At 36.9% G+C, this 21523-nt stretch overlaps 1 protein-coding gene across 1 annotated transcript; it reads right to left on the reverse strand.

The window, feature by feature from the left end:
* Positions 1-5103: 5103 nt before the first annotated feature.
* LOC145996909 (uncharacterized) lies at positions 5104-19474 on the reverse strand. The gene is made up of 2 exons (XM_083133478.1): positions 19249-19474; positions 5104-6181 (listed from the first exon to the last, which is right to left on the reverse strand). The coding sequence occupies exon 2, from the start codon at positions 5866-5868 to the stop codon at positions 5245-5247; it is 624 nt and encodes a 207-aa protein (XP_082989604.1). The 5' UTR covers positions 5869-6181; positions 19249-19474; the 3' UTR covers positions 5104-5244.
* Positions 19475-21523: the final 2049 nt, after the last annotated feature.

A 21523-nucleotide genomic window follows, 5' to 3' on the forward strand; every position in this document is an offset into this window, starting at 1 on the left:
CCAAGACGTCATAAATAAATAAGCTAATCATGTTATAAAAAGGGGTCCTGCTGAAGCGTTGGAAAACAGCTTCTTAAAAGCAAATCACGCCAGCAACCTTCAGCGGAGTTGCAAAAAACTCCGCTGACATGGCATTAGGCTGGCAGAATATGAAAATCAGTAAATCAGTATTTATGCTCAGAAACACAGTTATCGAGAGACGCGGTCTCTCAACGGGCTAAAGTTCGAATTTCATTTAAATAGCTCGAGAGAATATTTCTCCCCCAGTCGTTATCTGAAATCTATCGCGTACACAGTCGTAGCCTCGGAATTATACAAGCAGTTGTACTAAGAAAGTTATGGCATGAATAGCTGTTTTCTCCGACTTATAGCCGGATTATCGAGTTACAGAGAGGAGTAGTCCACTATCGAAAGGAGTTTTATTTCAGGAGTGTTTCATCGGTGTTCATCTACGAATTAGCGAGTTGATCTTTACATTGAGTTCTACAGGTAACGAACGTTCCTATATCCTTGGCTATTATTCTCTCACACCCATGCCAGACCAGTCAATTTAGGTAAATGTTTAAATTTAATCGTGTTGTTCTTATTTCACGGGGCAAGCCCCTTGCTTGGTTGAGTGTTGACGTTGCTCTTCAGAGATATACCCCCTCTTACGATACACCTGTCGAAGCCAATGAACTTCGAATATCAGGTTTTCACATAGCCTATCTACAATCCCCACTTTAATGTTTAAACGAAATATTCTTGGTGATTACTTGAAAAGTAGATGATACGAGTATGTAACTTTTGTCAATAAACCCATTTTGCTATTCACTGTGGTTTTGATTTCATGCCCTATCAGAGATTGAAAAAAATAGCCCTCGTATATACCGAGTGTCCCACAAAGTGGTTTACACTCTTTGAATGTTAATAACAGAGAAAGTGTTACAGATAACCTGATGGAATTTTTGTATCTGGATCTGTCATGATTAGTGCTTGTTGCCATTCATTTGTTTTTCTTTAATTTCAGTTCAGTTGCCAGTACTGAAGTAATTGACAACATGGCGAGATACCTTTCCGTTGAGCAACGGAAGTGGATTTTAAAGTGTTTTTGGAAATGTGAGAACATGAAAGAAGTGCAGAGACGATGGCGGGCAGAATTTTATACTGCGCCACCGTCACGTGTAACAATTACGAAATTATGCAACAAGTTTGAGAGGGAAGGAAGTGATCTGGGACAGTGTGGGAGGAAGAAATCAGTATCAGACGAAAGAGGGATGGAAACAGTGGTACAAACTTTTACAAAATCCCCCAAGAAGTCCATACATCAAATTCTGCCCGTCATTGTCTCTGCACTTCTTTCATGTTCTCACATTTCCAAAAACACTCTAAAATCCACTTCCGTTGCTCAACGGAAAAGTTTCCCCGCAATCTTGTCAATTACTTGTCACTACTGGCAACTGAACTGAAATTAAAATGAATGGCAACAAGTACTAATCATGACAGATCCAGATACAAAAAGTTCCATCAGGTTATCTGTAATGCTTTCTCTTATTAACATTCAAATAGTTAAACCTTTGTGGGACACACTGTATATGTGGGTGTATTATTATTATTATTATTATTACATTATATACATATGCATTTGAGGAGGGGCGATGAATAAATTAATCCACATAACGATGCTCTGTTCAAATATGAGAGAAATATTAAGAGAAGCTAAGAGTGAGATAATCGTGTCTTCCTCCTACCCCCTCCCTAACCCCCCCTCAATTTTGAAAAAGAGATCATGCCTCTTGAACCTCCTCTAACACTAAGGGATCACTCTTCCCAAACTAACATTAAATCATCCGTGAACATAAGAATAATTGTCGATTTACCAACTCCGGACACGACGTCTAAAACTAACGGTAATGTAAAACCAATCTCGTCTCATTTTTTCCCTCTAACAAAGAGAATAAAAACTAGTAAACAAAATGTAAGCAGAGAATGAAAACTTAACAGTCCCTTGCTCCTCTATCAGGCGATTGACTTCAGTACAGTGATATTCCGCCGTGGCTTTACTTTAAATATATTTACTTTAGACCAAGGATTTCTTAAAAAATAATAATAATAATAAAATACATAGTTCTTTCACTTGGTGTGGAAGGAAATCCAAACCCATCACTACACTTTCCAGAAAGTAAGTGCCATCAATTGTCGTTCAAAGAAAATTATTCCCTTGCTGCATTCCTTGAGCCGAAACATGCCTGCTCAAACCCAGTTATCCAGGTCAGGACAAACAAAAGTCTAAAGTTGGAAAGGAAAAGCAGGATTAATCCAGGTATTTCATTTTCCAGGAATAGGCTAGGTACTATGTCTGAGACACGTCCTGCACTTTCATAGGCAATGACCTTTTTGATTGTGGGAGATCTTGAAGAGAGAGATGTATGCAAACACCAAAGAAGGTGGAAGGATTATCCACATTGGCTTTGGGAACCTCATTGGGGTTATTGTTTACACGAGACCACATCTGTACGAACAATGTCTGGTACACTTCGAAGAGAACTAATCAGAAGCAGTGAACTCCTATGCGGATAATTTCACGTTACTCTTGATTTGCAAGATACTTGACCGCGAGACTTATCTGCATATGGATCTTTGTGTCACGTACTTGCTGTTCATGGAAACTTGAGTACAGGTTCATTTAACAAATGCACAACTACGAGGGTCACTATTTATATTTTGAGCCTTGGCAACACTGAATGAAGTTCGGCGCGATTTGACGTTTGCACGGAATTGTCTGGCATTATTGACCATAACGTACTTCAAATGTTTTGTCAATAGCTTCATTTGTGTTGTTTATGTTGCCTTGGAGATTGTGCGACAACAATAAAATGGAATTCACTCGTGAACATTTTCGTGCGATGATTTTTTAAGATTTTCGACGTGGATTATCAAGACAAGACTGCATCGATCAACTTACTTCCACATTTGACGATGACGATGACATTGACTTTGACAAATGGTTCGAACGAATGCAAAAGTGTATTGACCATAAAGGAGAATACTTCGAAAAACAATAAAGCAGTTTTCAATGCCAAATTCCTGTTTTTTCATTGTTAGGCTCAAAATATAAATAGTGACCCTCGTATTCTCTCTTTTTTTTCAAAACCAAAGTTAAGTTGGAAAAGGTGAACAAATCTTTGAAAGCGGAAAAAAATTGGTTTTGGTCGCACTTCTAGCGACTCAAAATAATGGTATCGGCTAGTATGGGTGCAAAAATAACAACCAAAACATACTGATACCTCTGGTATCGGCTCAGCCCTAATTTATACAAAAGTTACTAAATAAGCACATATTTAGATTGATGCGATGGTCCGATTCTAAAATCATCTTTAGACTAACAAGTAAGTGTCATTTCAGTGAAAATATTGGAACACTTCGCGGCACCACGGCACCCCAGGGCACCGCAGCACACACTTTGGGAATCACTGGTTTACAGGATTACAATTCAGTGTCACCGAGGGTGGATAATTATCCCCTCTCCGGATAATTGTGTCCCCCTCTCTGCTTGATAAATTTTATCCATGAGGGGAATGATATTTAGGGTTCAACAACTTATTACTGGCAATTTAGTTACCTTTTCCCACTTTGCCATTCAATTTGCAACACTTTTCTGTACGACAACTGGAGGCTCGATTTGGCAGATGTGGCCTCAAGCACTGCCATATTCTTGGAACTGTCAAACAAGTGGCCAGGGTTGAAGACCATCTCACCTCTTCCCTTTTATTTGTCCACGGAATTTGGCAGGAAAATGCCACCCCAATGAATGTGAAAGTTACAATTTAGTTGCCATGCGATTTAAACCTGTCACCACAGAATGTCTGTATTTGTACGAGTGCAAAAATAGTATGTACATGAAGATAGGATCCTGCATGGAATTTTTGACACAGGTGCGATAGCCCTTTACAAAGTCATTTTTTAAAGAGCAGTGTGCCTTTTTATAGAACAATGAGCTAGATTTCTTTGTGATGTTAGAATGTTAGTGAAATAAGTGAGCATTATGAGTTCCAGGCACTGCAGTATCAAGAATCTGCCTTAAAAATGAACAAAATCTGAGCAAGCTGGTGGCTGTGTTGATCAAAGGATTGGTTCTGAAAATATGCAAGTGCATCTACACAAGAAGGTAATAGTAGTAAAGTGGCGAATTCCTTTTGATTGCTGGTTGCTTGTGAAAAATTTAACAAATTGAAAATTACAGTCATGGCTTGATGTATCTAGCGATGAAGTTACACATACATAATCTTTCAACATCTCCGAATTAAAATACATGGGTACATGGAAGGTGGTGGTATCCTTTGTTGGAAATATTTTTCGGTTTCAGCAAGCGTTGTCAAGTTGGTAGTTTTGTAATTTTGCAGCAAGCTAACAATACAGAAGAATCGATAATGAAATCCTTCTCTTGATCAGTATTGTAAAAACAATTGATCATGAAATTAGATATATAGTAGTGGTAATCACTAATGTCTTGTATTCAAGAAGTCCCTGGTGGGGCACTTGACCGCCTAACAAATTTTCAGAATTAACAAGGTAATGGAACTTATATTAGGTTCCTAAAACCTGAGAAGCATGTTAATTAATAACTTTTATGATTTCGCAGATGTAACAGTAATTTAGCGAAGTAGTCTTGGGCGTTATTTCCCCTGGTAAAGTTAAGCCCAAGTTTGATTCAGATCCCTGAAAGTTAGGTCCCAGACTAGAGTTCTGAGGGTGGGTTTCAAAATAAAAATTTAAAAACAGTAGGCCCAGTCCTGATTAGCTGTTCTGATCATAAAGTGGATTTGGCCTTTCCTTCTGTCAAGATAAAAATTTAAAATGGGGGGGTGCACATATACATATACACACACATATACGTGTGTGTGTATGTACCTTTGTAACTGCTTGAGGAGAGGGGTTGCAGGTGGGTATCTCGACAATTTTAAATAGTAAATGGGGTCACTCCACACTTGGTTTTATGTCACTCAATTTTTTTTTTAAAAAAAAGCTTTGATTCAGATTATAGTCCAGTACCGCCTATTGGCAAGTCAGGAACTAAATACGAATGAACAGCAATGTGTTAGCTTCGCAACATTTAATGAGCAGTGACATATCTAAAAAAAAATGCTGGACGAATTTTCTTGTGAATTCTCAAATGGGTTGTCAATGATTCACTTTCAAGAAATCTCTTCTTGCACTGATGGCATTCGTTTGGGTGAATCCCCTCGTGAATTCTCAAATGCATCCTCAAATTCTTGCTTTGAGTAAACGTTCTCTTGCACTCAGGACATTCGTATTATGAAATCTCAAATGCCTTTTCAAAGCTCCACTTAGAATAAATGTCTTCTTGCACTGAGGGCATTTATATGGATAAAGACAAATTTTCAAATGACTTTTCAAAGTTCCACTTTTAGCAAATATTTTCTTGCACTGAGGGCACTCGTATGGATGAATTTCATTGTGAATTCTCAAATGGGTTGTCAAGGATTCACTTTCAGCAAATCTCTTCTTGCACTGAGGGCATTCGTACGGACGATGACTCTCATAAATTTTCAAATGACTTTTCAAAGTTCCACTATGAGCAAATCTTTTCATGCACTGAGGGCATTCGTATGGGTGAATTTCCTCGTGAATTCTCAAATGCATCTTCAAATCCTCACTTTGAGTAAATGTCTTCTTGCACTCAGGACATTCATATGGAAGAAGCCCTTTATGAATTCTCAAATGCCTTTTCAAAGCTCCACTTAGAATAAATCTCTTCTTGCACTGAGGACATTCATGTGGATGAATTCCCTTTGCAATTCTCAAATGGGTTTTCAAGGATGCACTGGGACTAAATATCTCTTTGGTCTGAGGGCATTCATAGGGCATAATTCCTTCATCCAATATCAAGTGGGTTTTCAAATGTGCATTCAAATTAGATCTGTTTTTGTATTGAAGGGATTCATATGGATGAATACCCTCATGGGGTAATTGTCTTTCCAAGTTTATGTCTTTTATTAAAGATTTCTTGCATTGATTCCATTGCAACGAAGTATATTCATTGTCTTTTCCCGTGTGCGCAACAGATGTGGCAGGATGTAATTTTAGATTTCCATTAACAATTTTAATAGTATAAATGATTTCAGAGGGTTTCCCACAATTTCCAGTTACGTCAGGTAACACTAAATGTTTTTCTTCTTTCCTGAAAATAAATGTTTTAATGTGCTTCATTAAAAATTACAAATAAAACAATATCATCACTACAAAAGTTGCAATGCTCTATTTCAACAAAATATGTTTGTGTGTGATTATATCTACCCATTACACTATAAAAGCATTTATTCCGTCAGACGTAAGTATTTTTCTACACATCTCTCCTGGGTGGCAGAGTTATAACATGAAGTACAGTGGAAGACTGTTAAATATCTAAGTTCCTTGATGGAAACATTATTCTCTCAATTCCAACTGCTGCACTTCGAACAACTATGGAAATATTACATGCACTACTGAATATACCAATGATTGCATATCTACAGGGTGAGCCTACAAAACCACTCCAATGTTACGAAATACGATGTGGATAAAAGAGGGGACCATGTAAGCTATGCTACCAATACAGCCACCATCTTGGAGTCAACTTCATTTTCTTAAATGTTAAGGTGGTGATCGGTTAATTTGCCTTCTTGGCACAATTGGCCATCGCCAAGATGAGGATGAATGGTTATGAGATTAAATGAATGAAGGGAGAATCACAAAACACATATGGACAACACAAGCCCAAAAGAGGACTATACTTGTTGTGAGTCCAGATGACATAGTCTCGTTAGTCTGCAAAATGCACTCCACAGTGTACTATGCAGAGGAGGTTGACAATATGTTGTCTTCAAAAGGGCCTTCCCTTAAAAAACAAATAACAAGTTCGTCATGTGACATTTCTAAATAGACTAGAATTTGAGGAGAAACACGATGGGGTTCACAGATTTTATTGAAACTTTAATCTCTCCCGTAATTGGTCATTTTGCATTGTGGGACAAAGTGTGGAACCACCTCTATAAAGAACAAATAGGTTCGCACACACTGTTCAATGTCACGACACATGACACCAGTGAGGGTAAAAAAAAAAATTGTCTAGGCCATGCTATTAAGATGGAGGCGAAGTCGTCATGGAGTATTGTTTATTCTCTTAAAAAGAGAGGCAGTCATGTGACACTAATATAGGCTAGAATTTCATGAGATATACAGTGGTGTGTACTGTTTTATCATAACAGTAATTGATTCATGTAATGGCATTACTTAATGACAATGAATGATGAACTAAAAATGAGTGATGACCCTTTAAGTCCCAATTCAAATGTTTGGGTTTTATTAACTTTACTAAAATCTAAAGACGAATGATGAGAAATCAACAGAAGTTTTAGAAAGCAACAAAATATACGAGATTAAAGTTATGATAAAACTGAACATACTATCATATTCCAAGATGGTGGCCATCTTGTTAACATAGCCTAGACCATTTTTAGCTTAATGATATTCCTTGCACCCTGGCAGGGGTTGTGTAAGCCTTCAACATCCTCAGTTGGTTCCAACGGTTTAAAAAGGTACGAGCTTCAGACTGTCCAGGAATCATCTACAAGATCTTAAAGACTATTGTACACCTCTCCAAAATTTATGACAGCCCTGAAATATCTCAAAGTCCAGAAATCATTAATGTGACAATGTAACTCTTAGGCACCAGCAGAAAGAAGCCAACTTTACTATGGGTATATTAACTAGACGAGAAACAGTGGTGTAAGATATACACTATTCTTTCATATCACACGAAGGCAGAAACAAAATTTATCCATAATATTAACTATTTTTTCTCTTGTAGCCTACAGTTGTTACAAGCATAAAAAAAAGAAAGAAAAAAAAACAATTTTTGCTGTGACACTTCAGGAGAATACACACTCCTTTTATCAGACATTTATTTTTAGTTTGATTAAAGATACAGTTATAACAATGGTATGTTTGTGACTCATGTCAGTATTTTTATGCTTCTAAATGCTTCTAAAAACCATAGACTACAAGAGAAATAATTCTACAATGCAAGCAATGTGTACATACAAGAAAAATTACAAAATACTAACATAGAACAAAAAGTAAAACATAAGTTTGAGAATATTTATGAATCTGCATGTTGAAATTGATTTGACTTCATGATGGCGCCACCGTCTGCTACCAGCACTGAGTTTCAGTTGCAATTCTCTTCCATTCTTCCATTGCATACACTGGCGTACGCAGAGGGGGCTGATGGGGTTGGAACCCCCTCCGAAATTTTTAGAAAAATAAAATATTCAAATAAAAGCACTGAAGAACTCGGGAAAACACTGGTAAATGTAACACCCCCCTTAAAATTATCTCCGATTGTCATTTTTGAGAGTGGAAAGTTCTTAAAATACTAACTATCATCTTGTGTATGGCGCCTCCTAGAAAGAGGCTATGTGCTGTTCATATTTACAATTCCAGCCCCTTACGAAAAAAAATCCTGCGTACGTCAGTGCTTGCATAATAAGCTCTCCTGTAAATAGTCAGTGCTGGGGTGCCCGCACTGTTCAGTCCGCAGTTTTCAAATAAAGTTTCGACATTGTGGCATAGCAGCTTAGTTCATTATGGCACAGAAAAGGAATTGCAAGGGTAATGATATACTTCGAAGTGGATTTCTGTTTCTTTTTTCCTTTAAGAAGTGTAAAAATATGATAATGGGACTGTACAAATGTGCATAATAATTAAGTTGTACATACATACAACTTTGTCAGTTCAAAATGATTTAATATTTAATTTCTGAATATTCTACATAATTGTTTTATCTCCCATTACGAACGTGAAGGTTAAGCTTCTCTGCTGGAAAATGTTACGTCTGGATTTCTGCCCCCTCCCCCAAATGCTTGTTCGTGTTATAAAGTTACTGAATGCGGTTATTGGCTGCATACAGCAGGGGTTCAAAAATAGATTCTGAACAGGATTTAATAAGTTCAGCTGACCATTCATGTATTGTGTTGTAGTTGTGCTGCCTAGTATGTTTGTGTAGTAGTTGTGCTGTCTAGTATGTTGGTTTTGTCTTGCGTAGTAGTTGTGCTGTCTAATTTGTTTGTGTTTGTCTTGTGTAGTAGTTGTGGTGTGTTTGTGTTTATATTTTGTTATAGTTGTGATGTGTTTGTGTGTGTCTTGTGTAGTAGTTGAGCTGTCTAATGTGTTTGTGTTCGTCTTGTGTAGTAATTGTGCTGTCTAATGTGTTTGTGTTTGTCTTGTGTAGTAGTTCCTCCATTCATATTGGGGGTTAGGCGTAGAGCTGACAACTCTGCACTGTAAAAAGACATGTCAAGAAACAACAATATAAGGCCATGGATGTTCCCAAGGTAAAATATTCCGGAGGTAAAATAGTCCACCGTTCGGATCTCCGGGTGGGGACTACTTTGGGAGGTCTCTGGACTAAGGATAAGATCTACGTTAGGAATAAGGATATTAAATTAGGCACCTGGAATGTTCTGAGCCTTTATCGGCCTGGGGCATTTCAGTATACAGTTAATGAAATAGTTAAGTATAAATTAGATGTAGTAGCTGTCCAGGATGTTAGGTGGCCAGGAGAAGGGAATTGTAAAACTAAAAATTATACTTTTTTCTATGGTGGTACTGAAAATCATAATTTTGGAACAGGCTTTTTTATAAATAATAGAATTATCTCGGCTCTTAAAACAGTAGAATTTCTTAATGATAGGATATCATATGCAGTTTTACAGGGTAGGTGGTGTAAAATTATTTTAATAAACATACATGCACCAACGGAAGATAAAGATGATAATACTAAAGATGATTTTTATACAGAGTTAGAACAGGTCTTTGATAAATTTTCTCAGTATGATATGAAAATTCTGTTAGGTGACTGTAATGCACAGATTGGCAAAGAAGAGACATTTAAACCCACGATTGGTAAAGAAATAGTTCATGAATTAAGTAATGATAATGGTATAAGATTGATTACTTTTGCAACCTCAAAGAATTTAATTGTGAAAAGTACCACTTTTAAACATAAAGATATCCATAAATATACCTGGTCTTCTCCAGATGGTAAAACTCATAATCAGATAGATCATATTCTCATTGATAAGAGAAGGCATACTAGTATAATTGACGTTCGTACACATAGAGGTGCTGACTGTGCCAGTGACCATTATTTAGTAATTGCTAAATTAAGAGAAAGACTCTCAGTGATAAATCATAAGCAACAAAATCTAAAAGTTCTAAAATTTGATACAGGAAAGTTTACTGATGAAAGAATTAAGAAAGATTACCAAATTAAACTGTCAAATAGATTTGATGTTTTGCAGGACTTAAATGATGATGAAAATATAAATGAAACAGACGTAAATAAGAATTGGGAGCACATACGTAATACAATAGAATCAGCAGCTAAAGAAAGTATAGGATACCATAAACCGAGAAAAAGTAAGCCATGGTTTGATAATGAATGTCATAATCTAATAGAAATAAGAAATCAGGCTAGACTTTGGTGGTTAAATAAATAACTCTGATGATACAAATCTAAACAATTATAATAGAATAAAGCGAGAAGTTAACCGCACATTTAGAAGTAAAAAAAGAGATTACTTGAAAACCAAAATTAACGAAATTGAAACAAACAGCAAAAATAAAAATATCAGAGATTTATATAAAGGTGTAAATGAGTTTAGAAAGGGGTGGCAACCTAAAGTAAACTTGATAAAAGATAAAGACGGTAATTTTCTAGCTGACCCAAGTGATATTCTAAATAGATGGAAGAACTACTTTAATGACCTTTTAAATGTCCATGTAGGAGATAAATCAGAAGTGAATGAAATACACACAGCAGAACCTTTAGTTCCAGAACCTAACTTGACTGAAGTTAAAGATGCTATTAAAAGGCTAAAGAATAACAAGGCACCTGTCATTGATTTAATACCAGCTGAGTTAATTAAATATGGTGGAAATTCATTAATATGTCAAATTCATCAATTAATTTGTTTAATATGGAATAAAGAAGAAATCCCTCAACAGTGGAAAGAATCCATAATTGTTCCTGTGTTTAAAAAAGGTGATAAAATGAACTGCAATAATTACCGTGGAATTTCTCTACTCTCAACAACATATAAAATATTATCTAACATTCTTTTAACAAGACTAACCCTATATGCTAATGAAATTATAGGTGATTATCAATGTGGATTTAAACGTAACAGATCAACTACAGATGAAATTTTTCACATCAGACAGACACTTGAAAAAAAGTGGGAATATAATCAAAATGTCCATCAGCTATTCATTGATTTCAAAAAAGCATATGATTCGGTCAAAAGAGATAAACTGTATACTATATTAGTAGAATTTGGAATACCTAAGAAGCTTGTTAGTATGATAAAAGTATGCACCAGTGAAACAGAAAGTAAAATTCGTGTGGGTATTAATATGTCTGACAAATTTACAATTCATGATGGGTTAAAACAAGGAGATGCATTATCTCCATTGCTCTTTAATTTTGCCTTAGAATATGCTGTTAGGAAGGTAAAAGAAACTAAAGAAGGACTAAAATTAAATGGTGTGACTCAGTTGTTAGCATATGCAGATGATGTAGACTTACTGGGGGATGATGTGAATACAATTGAGAATAATGCTAAAATATTTTTCAAAACTGCTAAAGAGATAGGTTTGGAAGTTAACACAGAGAAAACTAAATATATGCTTACAGGCCGAAACCAAGGGTTAGTTAATAATCAAAATCTAATTATTGATAACAACTCGTTTGAACCAGTTTCCAAATTCAAATACTTAGGAGTAATATTAACAAATGAAAATGATATTAAAGAGGAAATAAAAAGTAGGCTTAATTCAGGAAATGCATGTTACTTCTCTCTTCATAAACTTTTGTCTTCTCATTTAATATCTAAGAAACTAAAAGTTAAAATATACAAGACAGTAATTTTGCCTGTAGTATTATATGGATGTGAAACTTGGTCCCTTACATTGAAAGAGGAACATAAATTGAGAGTATTTGAAAATAAGATCCTTAGGAAAATCTTTGGGCCTAAAATTGATGAGGAGACAGGTGAGTGGAGAAGGTTACATAATTCAGAACTGCATAATTTGTATTCATGTCCAGATATTGTTAGAATAATTAAATCAAGAAGACTTAGGTGGGCATTCCATGTGGCACGAATGGGAGAGGAAAGAGGAGTTTACAGGATTCTTGTTGGGAAACCTGATGGTAAGAGACCTGTAGGAAGGCCAAGACGAAGATGGAGGGACAACGTTGAGATGGACCTAAAGGAAATCGGTAGGGATGGAAAAGAGTATATAGATCTTGCTCAAGATAGGGAAACATGGAAGGCCTGTGTTGCTGCAGCCATGAACCTTCGGGTTTAAGAAGGCTAGAGAGTTAGTTAGTTAGTTAGTTAGTTATGTTGAAATTGAAAGCAGAGAAATTTAGAGTGGTTGACTTGTAAGAAATCGTTGTCAAGTCTGAACACAGAAGCATAATGATGAATAGTTTAGGTTGAGGTTGAGTTAAGGTTTTTTTAAGTCCACTTTATGCACAGTAAGGCTAATCGGGACTGGACCTACAGTTTAAAGTGGGATCCGAACCACTTGTTCCTCCACTGGTTATCGAACCTGGGAATAGCGTAGGTGAAATATAGTTAACATTATATTCAAAAGTACTCCACCATGTGCAACAATTAATATTTCTCATAAATTCATAGCAAAAATGTGATCGTAATATGCTAACTTGCATAATTATAGACATGTTTCAAGACACTTCATTTTCAGCTACCTGAAAGATAACTTTCTCTGACAAGAAGCTGAAACCAGCTTGGTAGGACCACTAAAACAAACAATTTCTCGTCAGTTGGAATAGAGGGGAAGCTGAGAACAGAAGTTAAATGCATGCTTAAATGGTTATGATATTTGACTATACACATGATTATTAATGACTATAAAGTTGTATTTGTTGGCAGGGCCAAATGATGTGTACATCAATTAATTGTTTTTAATTGATTCTGAAAGCAGAAAAGTGTATAAATTTGACAACTGTTCGATTAATTGTATTTCTTAGAAAGTCATATTTAATGTCTAGTTTAGTCTTAAATGTTAATAATGAAAATTGCTTAACCAACTTATTATGAGTCTGGAATATACCAGCAAGTTCTATTACTCCATATGTGTGTTGATTCCGTCATTTGGGACTTTGAAATTGTAATGCAGTTGTGTTTTATATAAAATTTCTGATTGCTGAAATAATGAACTCTTATTGAAGCATGTCCCAATAAATTATAAAGCATATTTAAAATTGTATGAGTCTCCTTGAATCAAATTACAAAGTACAATTAATTAACAAAAACTTGATTTTTTTTGAGTTGTTTCTTAAACAAGCTAATATGTATAAGCTAACTTGAAGATATAGTAGTATGTAAGATTAGTCTAATTGTTTATCAGACACTTGAATTGCTGCAACTGTGCTCATTCTGGATAACCATTACAAATTTGGACAATTTTATTTTTTGTGAAAATGTTTGTTTTCTTTTGTTAATGGACAATCCTGGTATTCATATTTTGGAAATGAGAGATGTGGTAGTACATAAATACAGAGAACCTTATTACCACCATTTTTTGGGCGAAACTGTTAATTAATAGAACTAAGAAAAACAGTTCCACAGAAAAAGTGAGCACTAAGGTTCTCTGTATTTATTTAATGTTAGTATTGTTCCGAGTTAGCTATTTAGCAGCCTGTATAGTGGCCGGCATACTTGTAAGCATCTTGTGGACATGTTGCATTGGTTATGAGGCCCAGCGTAGCTTTCCCTTTTCTCTTTCGGGGCCTAAACCTAAGCAGCACATCACAGATAGATAGATGTCTGTAGTCGACTTAGCAATGTAGTGAGTTTATTTGTAAAAATGGAGAAACAGCAGAAAGCAAAATGTGTTGTTCAAACAGTAAGAAGCTTGAGAACAAGGTACCAATGTGCCTCATCATGTGCAAATAGCAACGAGTCTCACTACAAGATATTTATGGATATGAATAGTGTTCTCGATGGAGAGAGAAATAGAAGAGGCAAGAAAAATGAGCAAGGAGTAGAGTGAGTTGGGTTACGATTTGAGGAAGAATACAAAAGAAGATTCACCATTGTTACCACATCACGAGACCTAAGCAGAACAAACAGGCTCAACATTGCTCTAGACCTGATGGACAGAGCTGAAGAAGAGGCTGCTTATTTTATGAGTCCTCTTCTTAGTTCTCCTGGAAACTTAATACAGATATGGGGGTCAGAGAACATGTTGTCATGTGAGAATCAGGCAGACATAACTTGGATTGATTGATTGATTGATTGATTGATTTGTTGTTTTAATTCTACTTTATGCACAGAAAGGCTAATCAGGACTGGACCTACAGTTTAAAGTGGGGATCTGAACCACTGTGCGTTGTGCCTCCACCACGTATAGAATCTGGGACCCCTTGATTATAAGTTGATGACGTTACCACTATGCCATCGTGGAGGCTCCAGTAAATTGGAGATATGTGACTCTAGCACTAAGGAGAAGAGATGGAGAAATATCGATCTGACTCAAAATAGGGCTCCTCAGATGAGGTTCATAAAACAAAACCAAAAAAACATATTTTTTGTTACATTCCTCTGGTTCTCGCATGATGATGATGTGGCATGCCAAATGGTTAAGAGATGGCCCGAAGCTTAATGTATGTTGTGGCATAACCGGAGTCATTACAGTTAGCTTCTGAAGAGGCATCTGTTAATGCAGACACGTTGAAGGTTATTTTATTCCGGGTGTATTCATTGTATGCACACTCTGGCTCCTTTGTGCTCTCTTTATCAAAGGTAAAGGTAAAGTTCCCCACGCATATAGCACCATGCCATGAAGGCACATTTTTAGAGGATGTGGGGGTAGTGTCCCACACATTCTCCATCTCGGCCATTTTGGAGGTGATGTGATGAGCACCAAGCCCTGGTTGCCTCCAGGTACCCATTGATTTGAGGCTGGGTGAGCCTCGGAGCCACCTTATGCAGGGACAAGGGCTAGAAAAATTTCAACCTTACATCAGCCATGTTGAGAATCGAACCTGGGTCTCTTGTGTGGCAGTAAGGTGCCCTAACGACTAGACCATTGCAGCTCTTTATCATACTCTTGGATTTTTTGTGGAGTTTTGTCACGTACAAACAGTATATAAGGAAGGTGTAGTGTCCTGCCATACAGCTAGAAGTGGTACAAGAAGCTGTGCTCAGTTTGCCAAATAAAGCTTGTACGTAGTGTCTCTGCCAGCCTTGCAATGCTACTAATCAAACATAAGGCTGGAAGTTGAGCTTTGGATAAGAGGAGCGATGATGAAATTCTTCAGAATTGTTTTCATTTGTCGGGGTTTGTTATTCACAATAAGTATTCTAATACAAATGAAACAAACTTTATATGAGCCATTTATGATTGCTTTGTGCAGGCCAAGCTATTGTCTTTTATTAACCTTCTAAATGTAGTTGTTTTGGCTTCGATAAAAGTGTTGTACATCACATACATATCTCACTTGTAATGTATCTTTGCATTGAATCTATTCCCCTTTGGTCACAAAGCTATGTGAAACACAATGTCATGCTGTTGCAAGATCAAAAAGCTATGTGAAACAGAATGCCATGCTGTTGCAAGATCAAATCTCAAATATTTTCATGTACACTCATAACTACAATGACAAACCAAAATAATAATATTTTGCATTTTAAACATTTTAGAGAAGAAGTAAAAAAAAATAAAACAATTCGCATATTTGTGCGAAATTAGTCAAATGACACCAGGAAACAGACAGAAATATGCAACAGATTTGGTAAGTTTTAGCGCATTGAATTGAGAGCCCAGTTCTACCTCCCATGCCCAACCATCCCACTATGTTTCCTGTTGAGTTAAATGGTGTCAGGCAGGCCCGATCATCGCAAAATTCTGCAAATCCAAGATCAGTCAACCCATAATTTCCCCCGTCTGGTAATAAGAGACCTATTTTCAGCTCTCATGTTTACAACCACGCAGGGTTTCTATGATGTTATCAAGATGAAACTTCTCAGTGTGTGTGATATTTCCAGCACTGTAAAGCATGCAACGCTCTTGTTTTTAAGAGGTAAAACGTATTGAAGAGCATCACAATACAACTTACAGAGAATATATAAATGTAATGGTGCATACAAAATAATATATAAGTAAGCAAAAGCATAAGTTTACCCACGGTTAGTGCTGGAAAGAACTGGAAAAAGAGCAACTTTTGATCCATTGTATTGCCTTCACAGCACAGTATTTGTCCTTTTAATTTTTCTAGATCCTGCAGTTCAAATGAGACAGAACCTTTTTCCTAGCACATCTTACCTTCACACTAGGAATGGCCAAAAATATCAGAATTCCGGAAAATTTAAAATCTCAACTCAGAGATGTTATTACCCGAATTTCAGACGCAATCCAAATTTTGGATAGAGAGGCTTAATAATTCTTCAGGTAGAATTTAACAAAGTTTCATCTTCCTCATTTTACAATCATATACTCTATATAAAAAAAAAATCCGGATTTATCCATCCTTACTGCACATGTCAAATATGAACACTGTTATAATCATTTTCAAGGTAGGAATGGCTCCTCTCTTCAGCCTCTTCTTTGGTGTAATCCCTAGTAAATCATATTCGTAATATTATAGTAAAAAATGTTAAAAAAGGTAAAGTGCTCCCCTGTGCATAGCACCATGCCATGAAGGCGTATAGGGGTGTGGGGGTAACGCCCCATACTTTCTTGATCCGGTCGTGGGTGGGGGTGATGTGATCAGCATCATGCCCCTGACCGCCTTTACCCCCCAGGGTTTCCCCCAGGTACCCATGTTATTCGACGCTGGGTGGGTGCCGGGGCCAGCAACCTCAAATTTCGGAACTTCTCATCAGATGAAAATGTATAGTAAACAAACTCTGAATTTTTCATTTTCTTGAGATAGTGTGGACATGCGCTTACAGCACCGTGATATATTACACTCTGATACTAGAAAATGAATCGCATAACAATGCATGACCTTGGCTTTTACTACTGTACGGACGCGATAAGAAGCGGCGTGCAATCAGAATGCAGAACGGCAGAACGTGACCAAATTCTGTCTCCTCGTTGGCTGCCATGTGGCTGGGGGATTTCTACGTTGCCACGCTCGCACAAACACACGGACAGGCTAGTCAGCTGTTGTCAAGCTCGGGCATTCTGGCAAGCATGAAACATTTTATCTTCCTGCTCTACACAGCAACCGAAAACCTTCACTGAAAGAACCTTTGTTGTGTTTTTATTATGGTACATTGCAAGCATCAGTTACCGGCATCTTTTTACTTATGTTGTATCGTATCACAATCACCAACAAAAGAAAATGCGTCTTGTGTTATGAACAACACTGTGGCAAATCGTTCTCCTTTGATTTCATGCCGCCTCTCTTTGCCTTCTTTATCACGCCGCGATTGTTGAAGCTTCAGAACGTACAAATGAAATGTATTTCTTGAAAATTAGGGCAAATTACGTATAAACAAATTACGTACAACTTCGTTTCGTTAACACGTTTTTAAATTATATTTTGAGGAACCTACAAAAATTCACCTCCAAAACAGAATTTTACAGAACTGAGTTACTGTATTACGGAGAAGAATTTATCAAGAACAAATCAATTGTGTGTGAATTGATTGATTGAGTTGGTGCTTTAAAGTCCACTTTATGCACACTACGGCTAATCTGGAATGGACCTACAGTTGGAAGTGGGATCCGAACCACTATGTGCCTCGACAGGGTATCAAACCCAGGACTACTTGATTACAAGGCAACAACACTTACCCTACCACTGTGCCATCGGGGAGGCACATGTGGGTGTGTGAAGTGAGATAATTTGGGAGCTATATGAGAATACAGGCTCTGGCAATACAGAGTTCAATAAATTACAACGAAACGCTTGGCAATTGCTCGATTTCCTTAACATTAATGATACATTTGGTACATGTGTTATTAATGCTTTGAGCTACCTGTATGTAAAAACATAAAAAATGAATGAAAGAACAGAAGTAGTAGTTAAAGAATCAGTTGTTTTTGCTTACCGGCTACCATTGTAGTGGCGCTATCCCAAGATCATCTTCATTGTTGGTTGGTAAAGGAACATCTTCGTCTGAGCTACTACTGTCACTGTTGTCTTCCCGCCCAAGTGAAATTACAAAATCCTCCATTTCCTGCTCTTCAACTCCCTCCTTTTGCCATGCTTCGGAAATAATCTTCCTTGTGTGTTCTATAGCCGAACGCCACCTATCTGCTGTCACATCCCCGATAGCCTGTTCTGTCAATTGCAACATTTTAGACGGTGTAAAAGGTGGCAAAGTGTTCCTCTGTGCTACCAGCCCTTTGACCTGTGCCCAAATAAGTTCGATTGCATTGTACATACAATGATAAGGCGGGAGACGGACCACCGTATGTCCCGCTTCTTCTGCAAGCTTGTCTATTCGATATATGGGGAACTGGTGTTTGTGTAACATAAGGAGCTGCAGTAGTTCAGCCTTCCTCATGTTTCTGTGGGCTCGCGAGAATCCTGAAGTAGGTAAATCCGGCAACAGCGCGTCGCTACCAGAGTGGGTGGTCCCACGCCGCTTGCTAGAGCGTCCCGACAATAAGATAAATATTTCCCCCCTTCCCCTTCCATTGAAAGATAGACCCTGATTAAAAATGTCACACTTCACCACTGAGTTTAAACTGTGCGTTTCATATTCAGGATGGATATAATTCTCCCTGCCATCGTTCATGGCATTTCATTGGCAGACCCACCAGATGTTTGAATATACCATAGAGGTGCTCTAAGAGATTCTGTGATATCCCACCCCGGTGACAGCAGCAAAATAGTAAAGGAATAAAGTGAAGAAAAAAACAACAACACAGTACTGAGTGTTATTCAAGACAGGCCATGTAAAATGTTAAAGAGATCTGATGAGATGTCCTTTCGGTAACCAAAAGAGCCAATGTTGAAGTGGAGATAAGAAATAATGCAAATTCAGTAGTTAATCACAACATAAAAAAAACAAAAAAAAACTTAATTGCTATCTTCAACTTTCATTTTGTTTACTATGACCAAAATCAGTCATAAATTTTTGGAACACTATCTTTCATTAACATTCTGAATATGCTTATTGACTGCATTATATTATTTATGTAGATATTGTTGGTTACCTGGTATTATCATCATCATCTATTGCTGAGTAGTTCAAATCCACATCTGTCGGATTTATTGTCTCTCTTCCTTCTGTTTTAATGGTTGTGATTTTTTCATCCTTATATTTCACAAATTCCTCCTCATTTACACATTCTCTTTTCACAAGTGTAGTTTTGTTTTCATTTCCTATGTCAAATTTATCTTCATTCCATTTGAGAGTATTTTCCCTTTCCTTGATTTCTGATTTGCTTCACCACATTTTTACTTATATCAAGTTTTGAGTCTGGAAATGTCAAAGGATCAACATTATCCAATGGATTCCCACCAAAGTCCACTGAAGATATGTCGTGTTTGTGCCATGATATTTTCTCATAATTTATATCTTCTGCTTTTAAGGAAATGCTGGATTTTGGCAATTCTGATATAGTGTTGTACTCTTTAATATGAATTTTCTGTGATGTGATACAATTTGCCTCACATTCCAATTCTGTGATGCCACAAGATATACTTTCACTGAAATAAGCCACAAAAATACAACCATTAAAAATAACAGATATCAATGAATGAAACACAAAAAAACTACATCAAAGTTACTGAGAATATATAAAATGCTAGCCATATAAAGAATGAGGTTAGATGGTATGAAAAATGCAATACAGAATAATGAATCCCAAGATAGGTTACTGTTTTATACAATATTAGTCTTATTCACAATATAATAGTCTGCTATAAATTTCATAATAAATATTTGTTTACTATTTTTATTGTTTAGGTTTCTACTCAAATATATCTGTGAGATATAACATTTATATTTAATATCTTCAAGATCTGCAAGTTGTACCAGCACAAATTGAATAGAATAAAATTCCAACAATTGACGATAAGATAAAGAGGTTTTCTCAGGATAGACTTCCAAGCTCTCGAGAGCTAACATCACTCTCATCTCCAGGGACTGAAGTGACGTTATTTCAATCCCTGAAGATGAGAGTGACATTAGCTTGGAAGCCTATCAGGAAATCACCTGGTTGATATCCCGTGAAAAACCTCTTCACCATTTGCCATCAGGAAAGCTTCAAGAATTAATTGATGATAAGATTTTGCACACACACACACAAATACACGTACACACATGAGGCACATCGAAAAAGTAGTACCTGTTTGGTAATAAAAAAAAAAACACAGTAATTTAGTTGAACAAAACTTTTTTACTCTGAATGTACATAACTTGAGCTATTTATCCACATAGGCACTCAGCACACATCAAACCGGGAGACAAGTTTTTGTTTGCCCTCGTCACACATCTGTTGCCAGTCAATTGATGAAAGGGTACTATGCCAGCAGAAGGATACACAGGCAGCATACCAACTTCTCCCCAATTACAAATACAACTGCCCCAGGTGCAAAACTTGCACCATTATTGCCATCTCCCATACCCTCCCGATTCACAATGCCACTGGAACCCAAAGGAACCTGCCACACTTCTAACCTCATTTATATCCTCACCTGCAATATCTGTGGTGGCTTCTACCTGGAGGAAACGTCCACAGCACTCAACCTCAGAATCACCAAACCAGCACTCCTCCACCCAAACCTTGGACTTTACTGTTCCCGTGCCACCACAATATCCCCTTCAATTAATGCTTCCACTCCTTACCCCAATCCACCAACAACTCAGTATGTAAAAGATGGGAGGGGGCCTACATATTAGCCATGATATTTATTTTATTTATTGATTTGCTTTATTTTACTTCACTTTTTGTGCCACTTTTGGCTGATTTGCGAAGATGGAGATGAGTGATGATATGATGGAATTGATGAATGGACACTCGCAAACATCCATGCCGAGGCTGGGATTTGGACCAAGGACCTCTGGTATCGTAGCATGATGTGCTAATCATTCTGCCATGGGCCTGCATATCAGCCATGAGTGTTAATAAATTTTGCCCCTAGACCATATATCATGAGCATGATCAAATTTTATTTGAGTTTTAGACGGCAGGGATATTATTTTTCTTTAGAATAATAGCACATATGCCAACATTATTTCAATCTACAATGAGTGACCATGAGCTCACATTAAAAAAAAAGTTAACACATCAGTTGTTATTGATTTGTGCATTGTAGCAAAAATATTACACCTGAGAAAGTTTACTATGGTGTTGTGAATTACAGACTTAAAAATTTTAATCTTATGTGTTCCAAGATTCTATACTGCTGCCATTGTTTGTATTATCTGACATCCAAATGTGACCATTACGCAATGACAAGTTATAAACCAATTTTTGGACTTGA

This window comes from Lepisma saccharinum, chromosome 13, assembly GCF_977018435.1.
Source record: "Lepisma saccharinum chromosome 13, izLepSacc3.1, whole genome shotgun sequence".
Lineage (NCBI taxonomy): Eukaryota > Metazoa > Arthropoda > Insecta > Zygentoma > Lepismatidae > Lepisma > Lepisma saccharinum.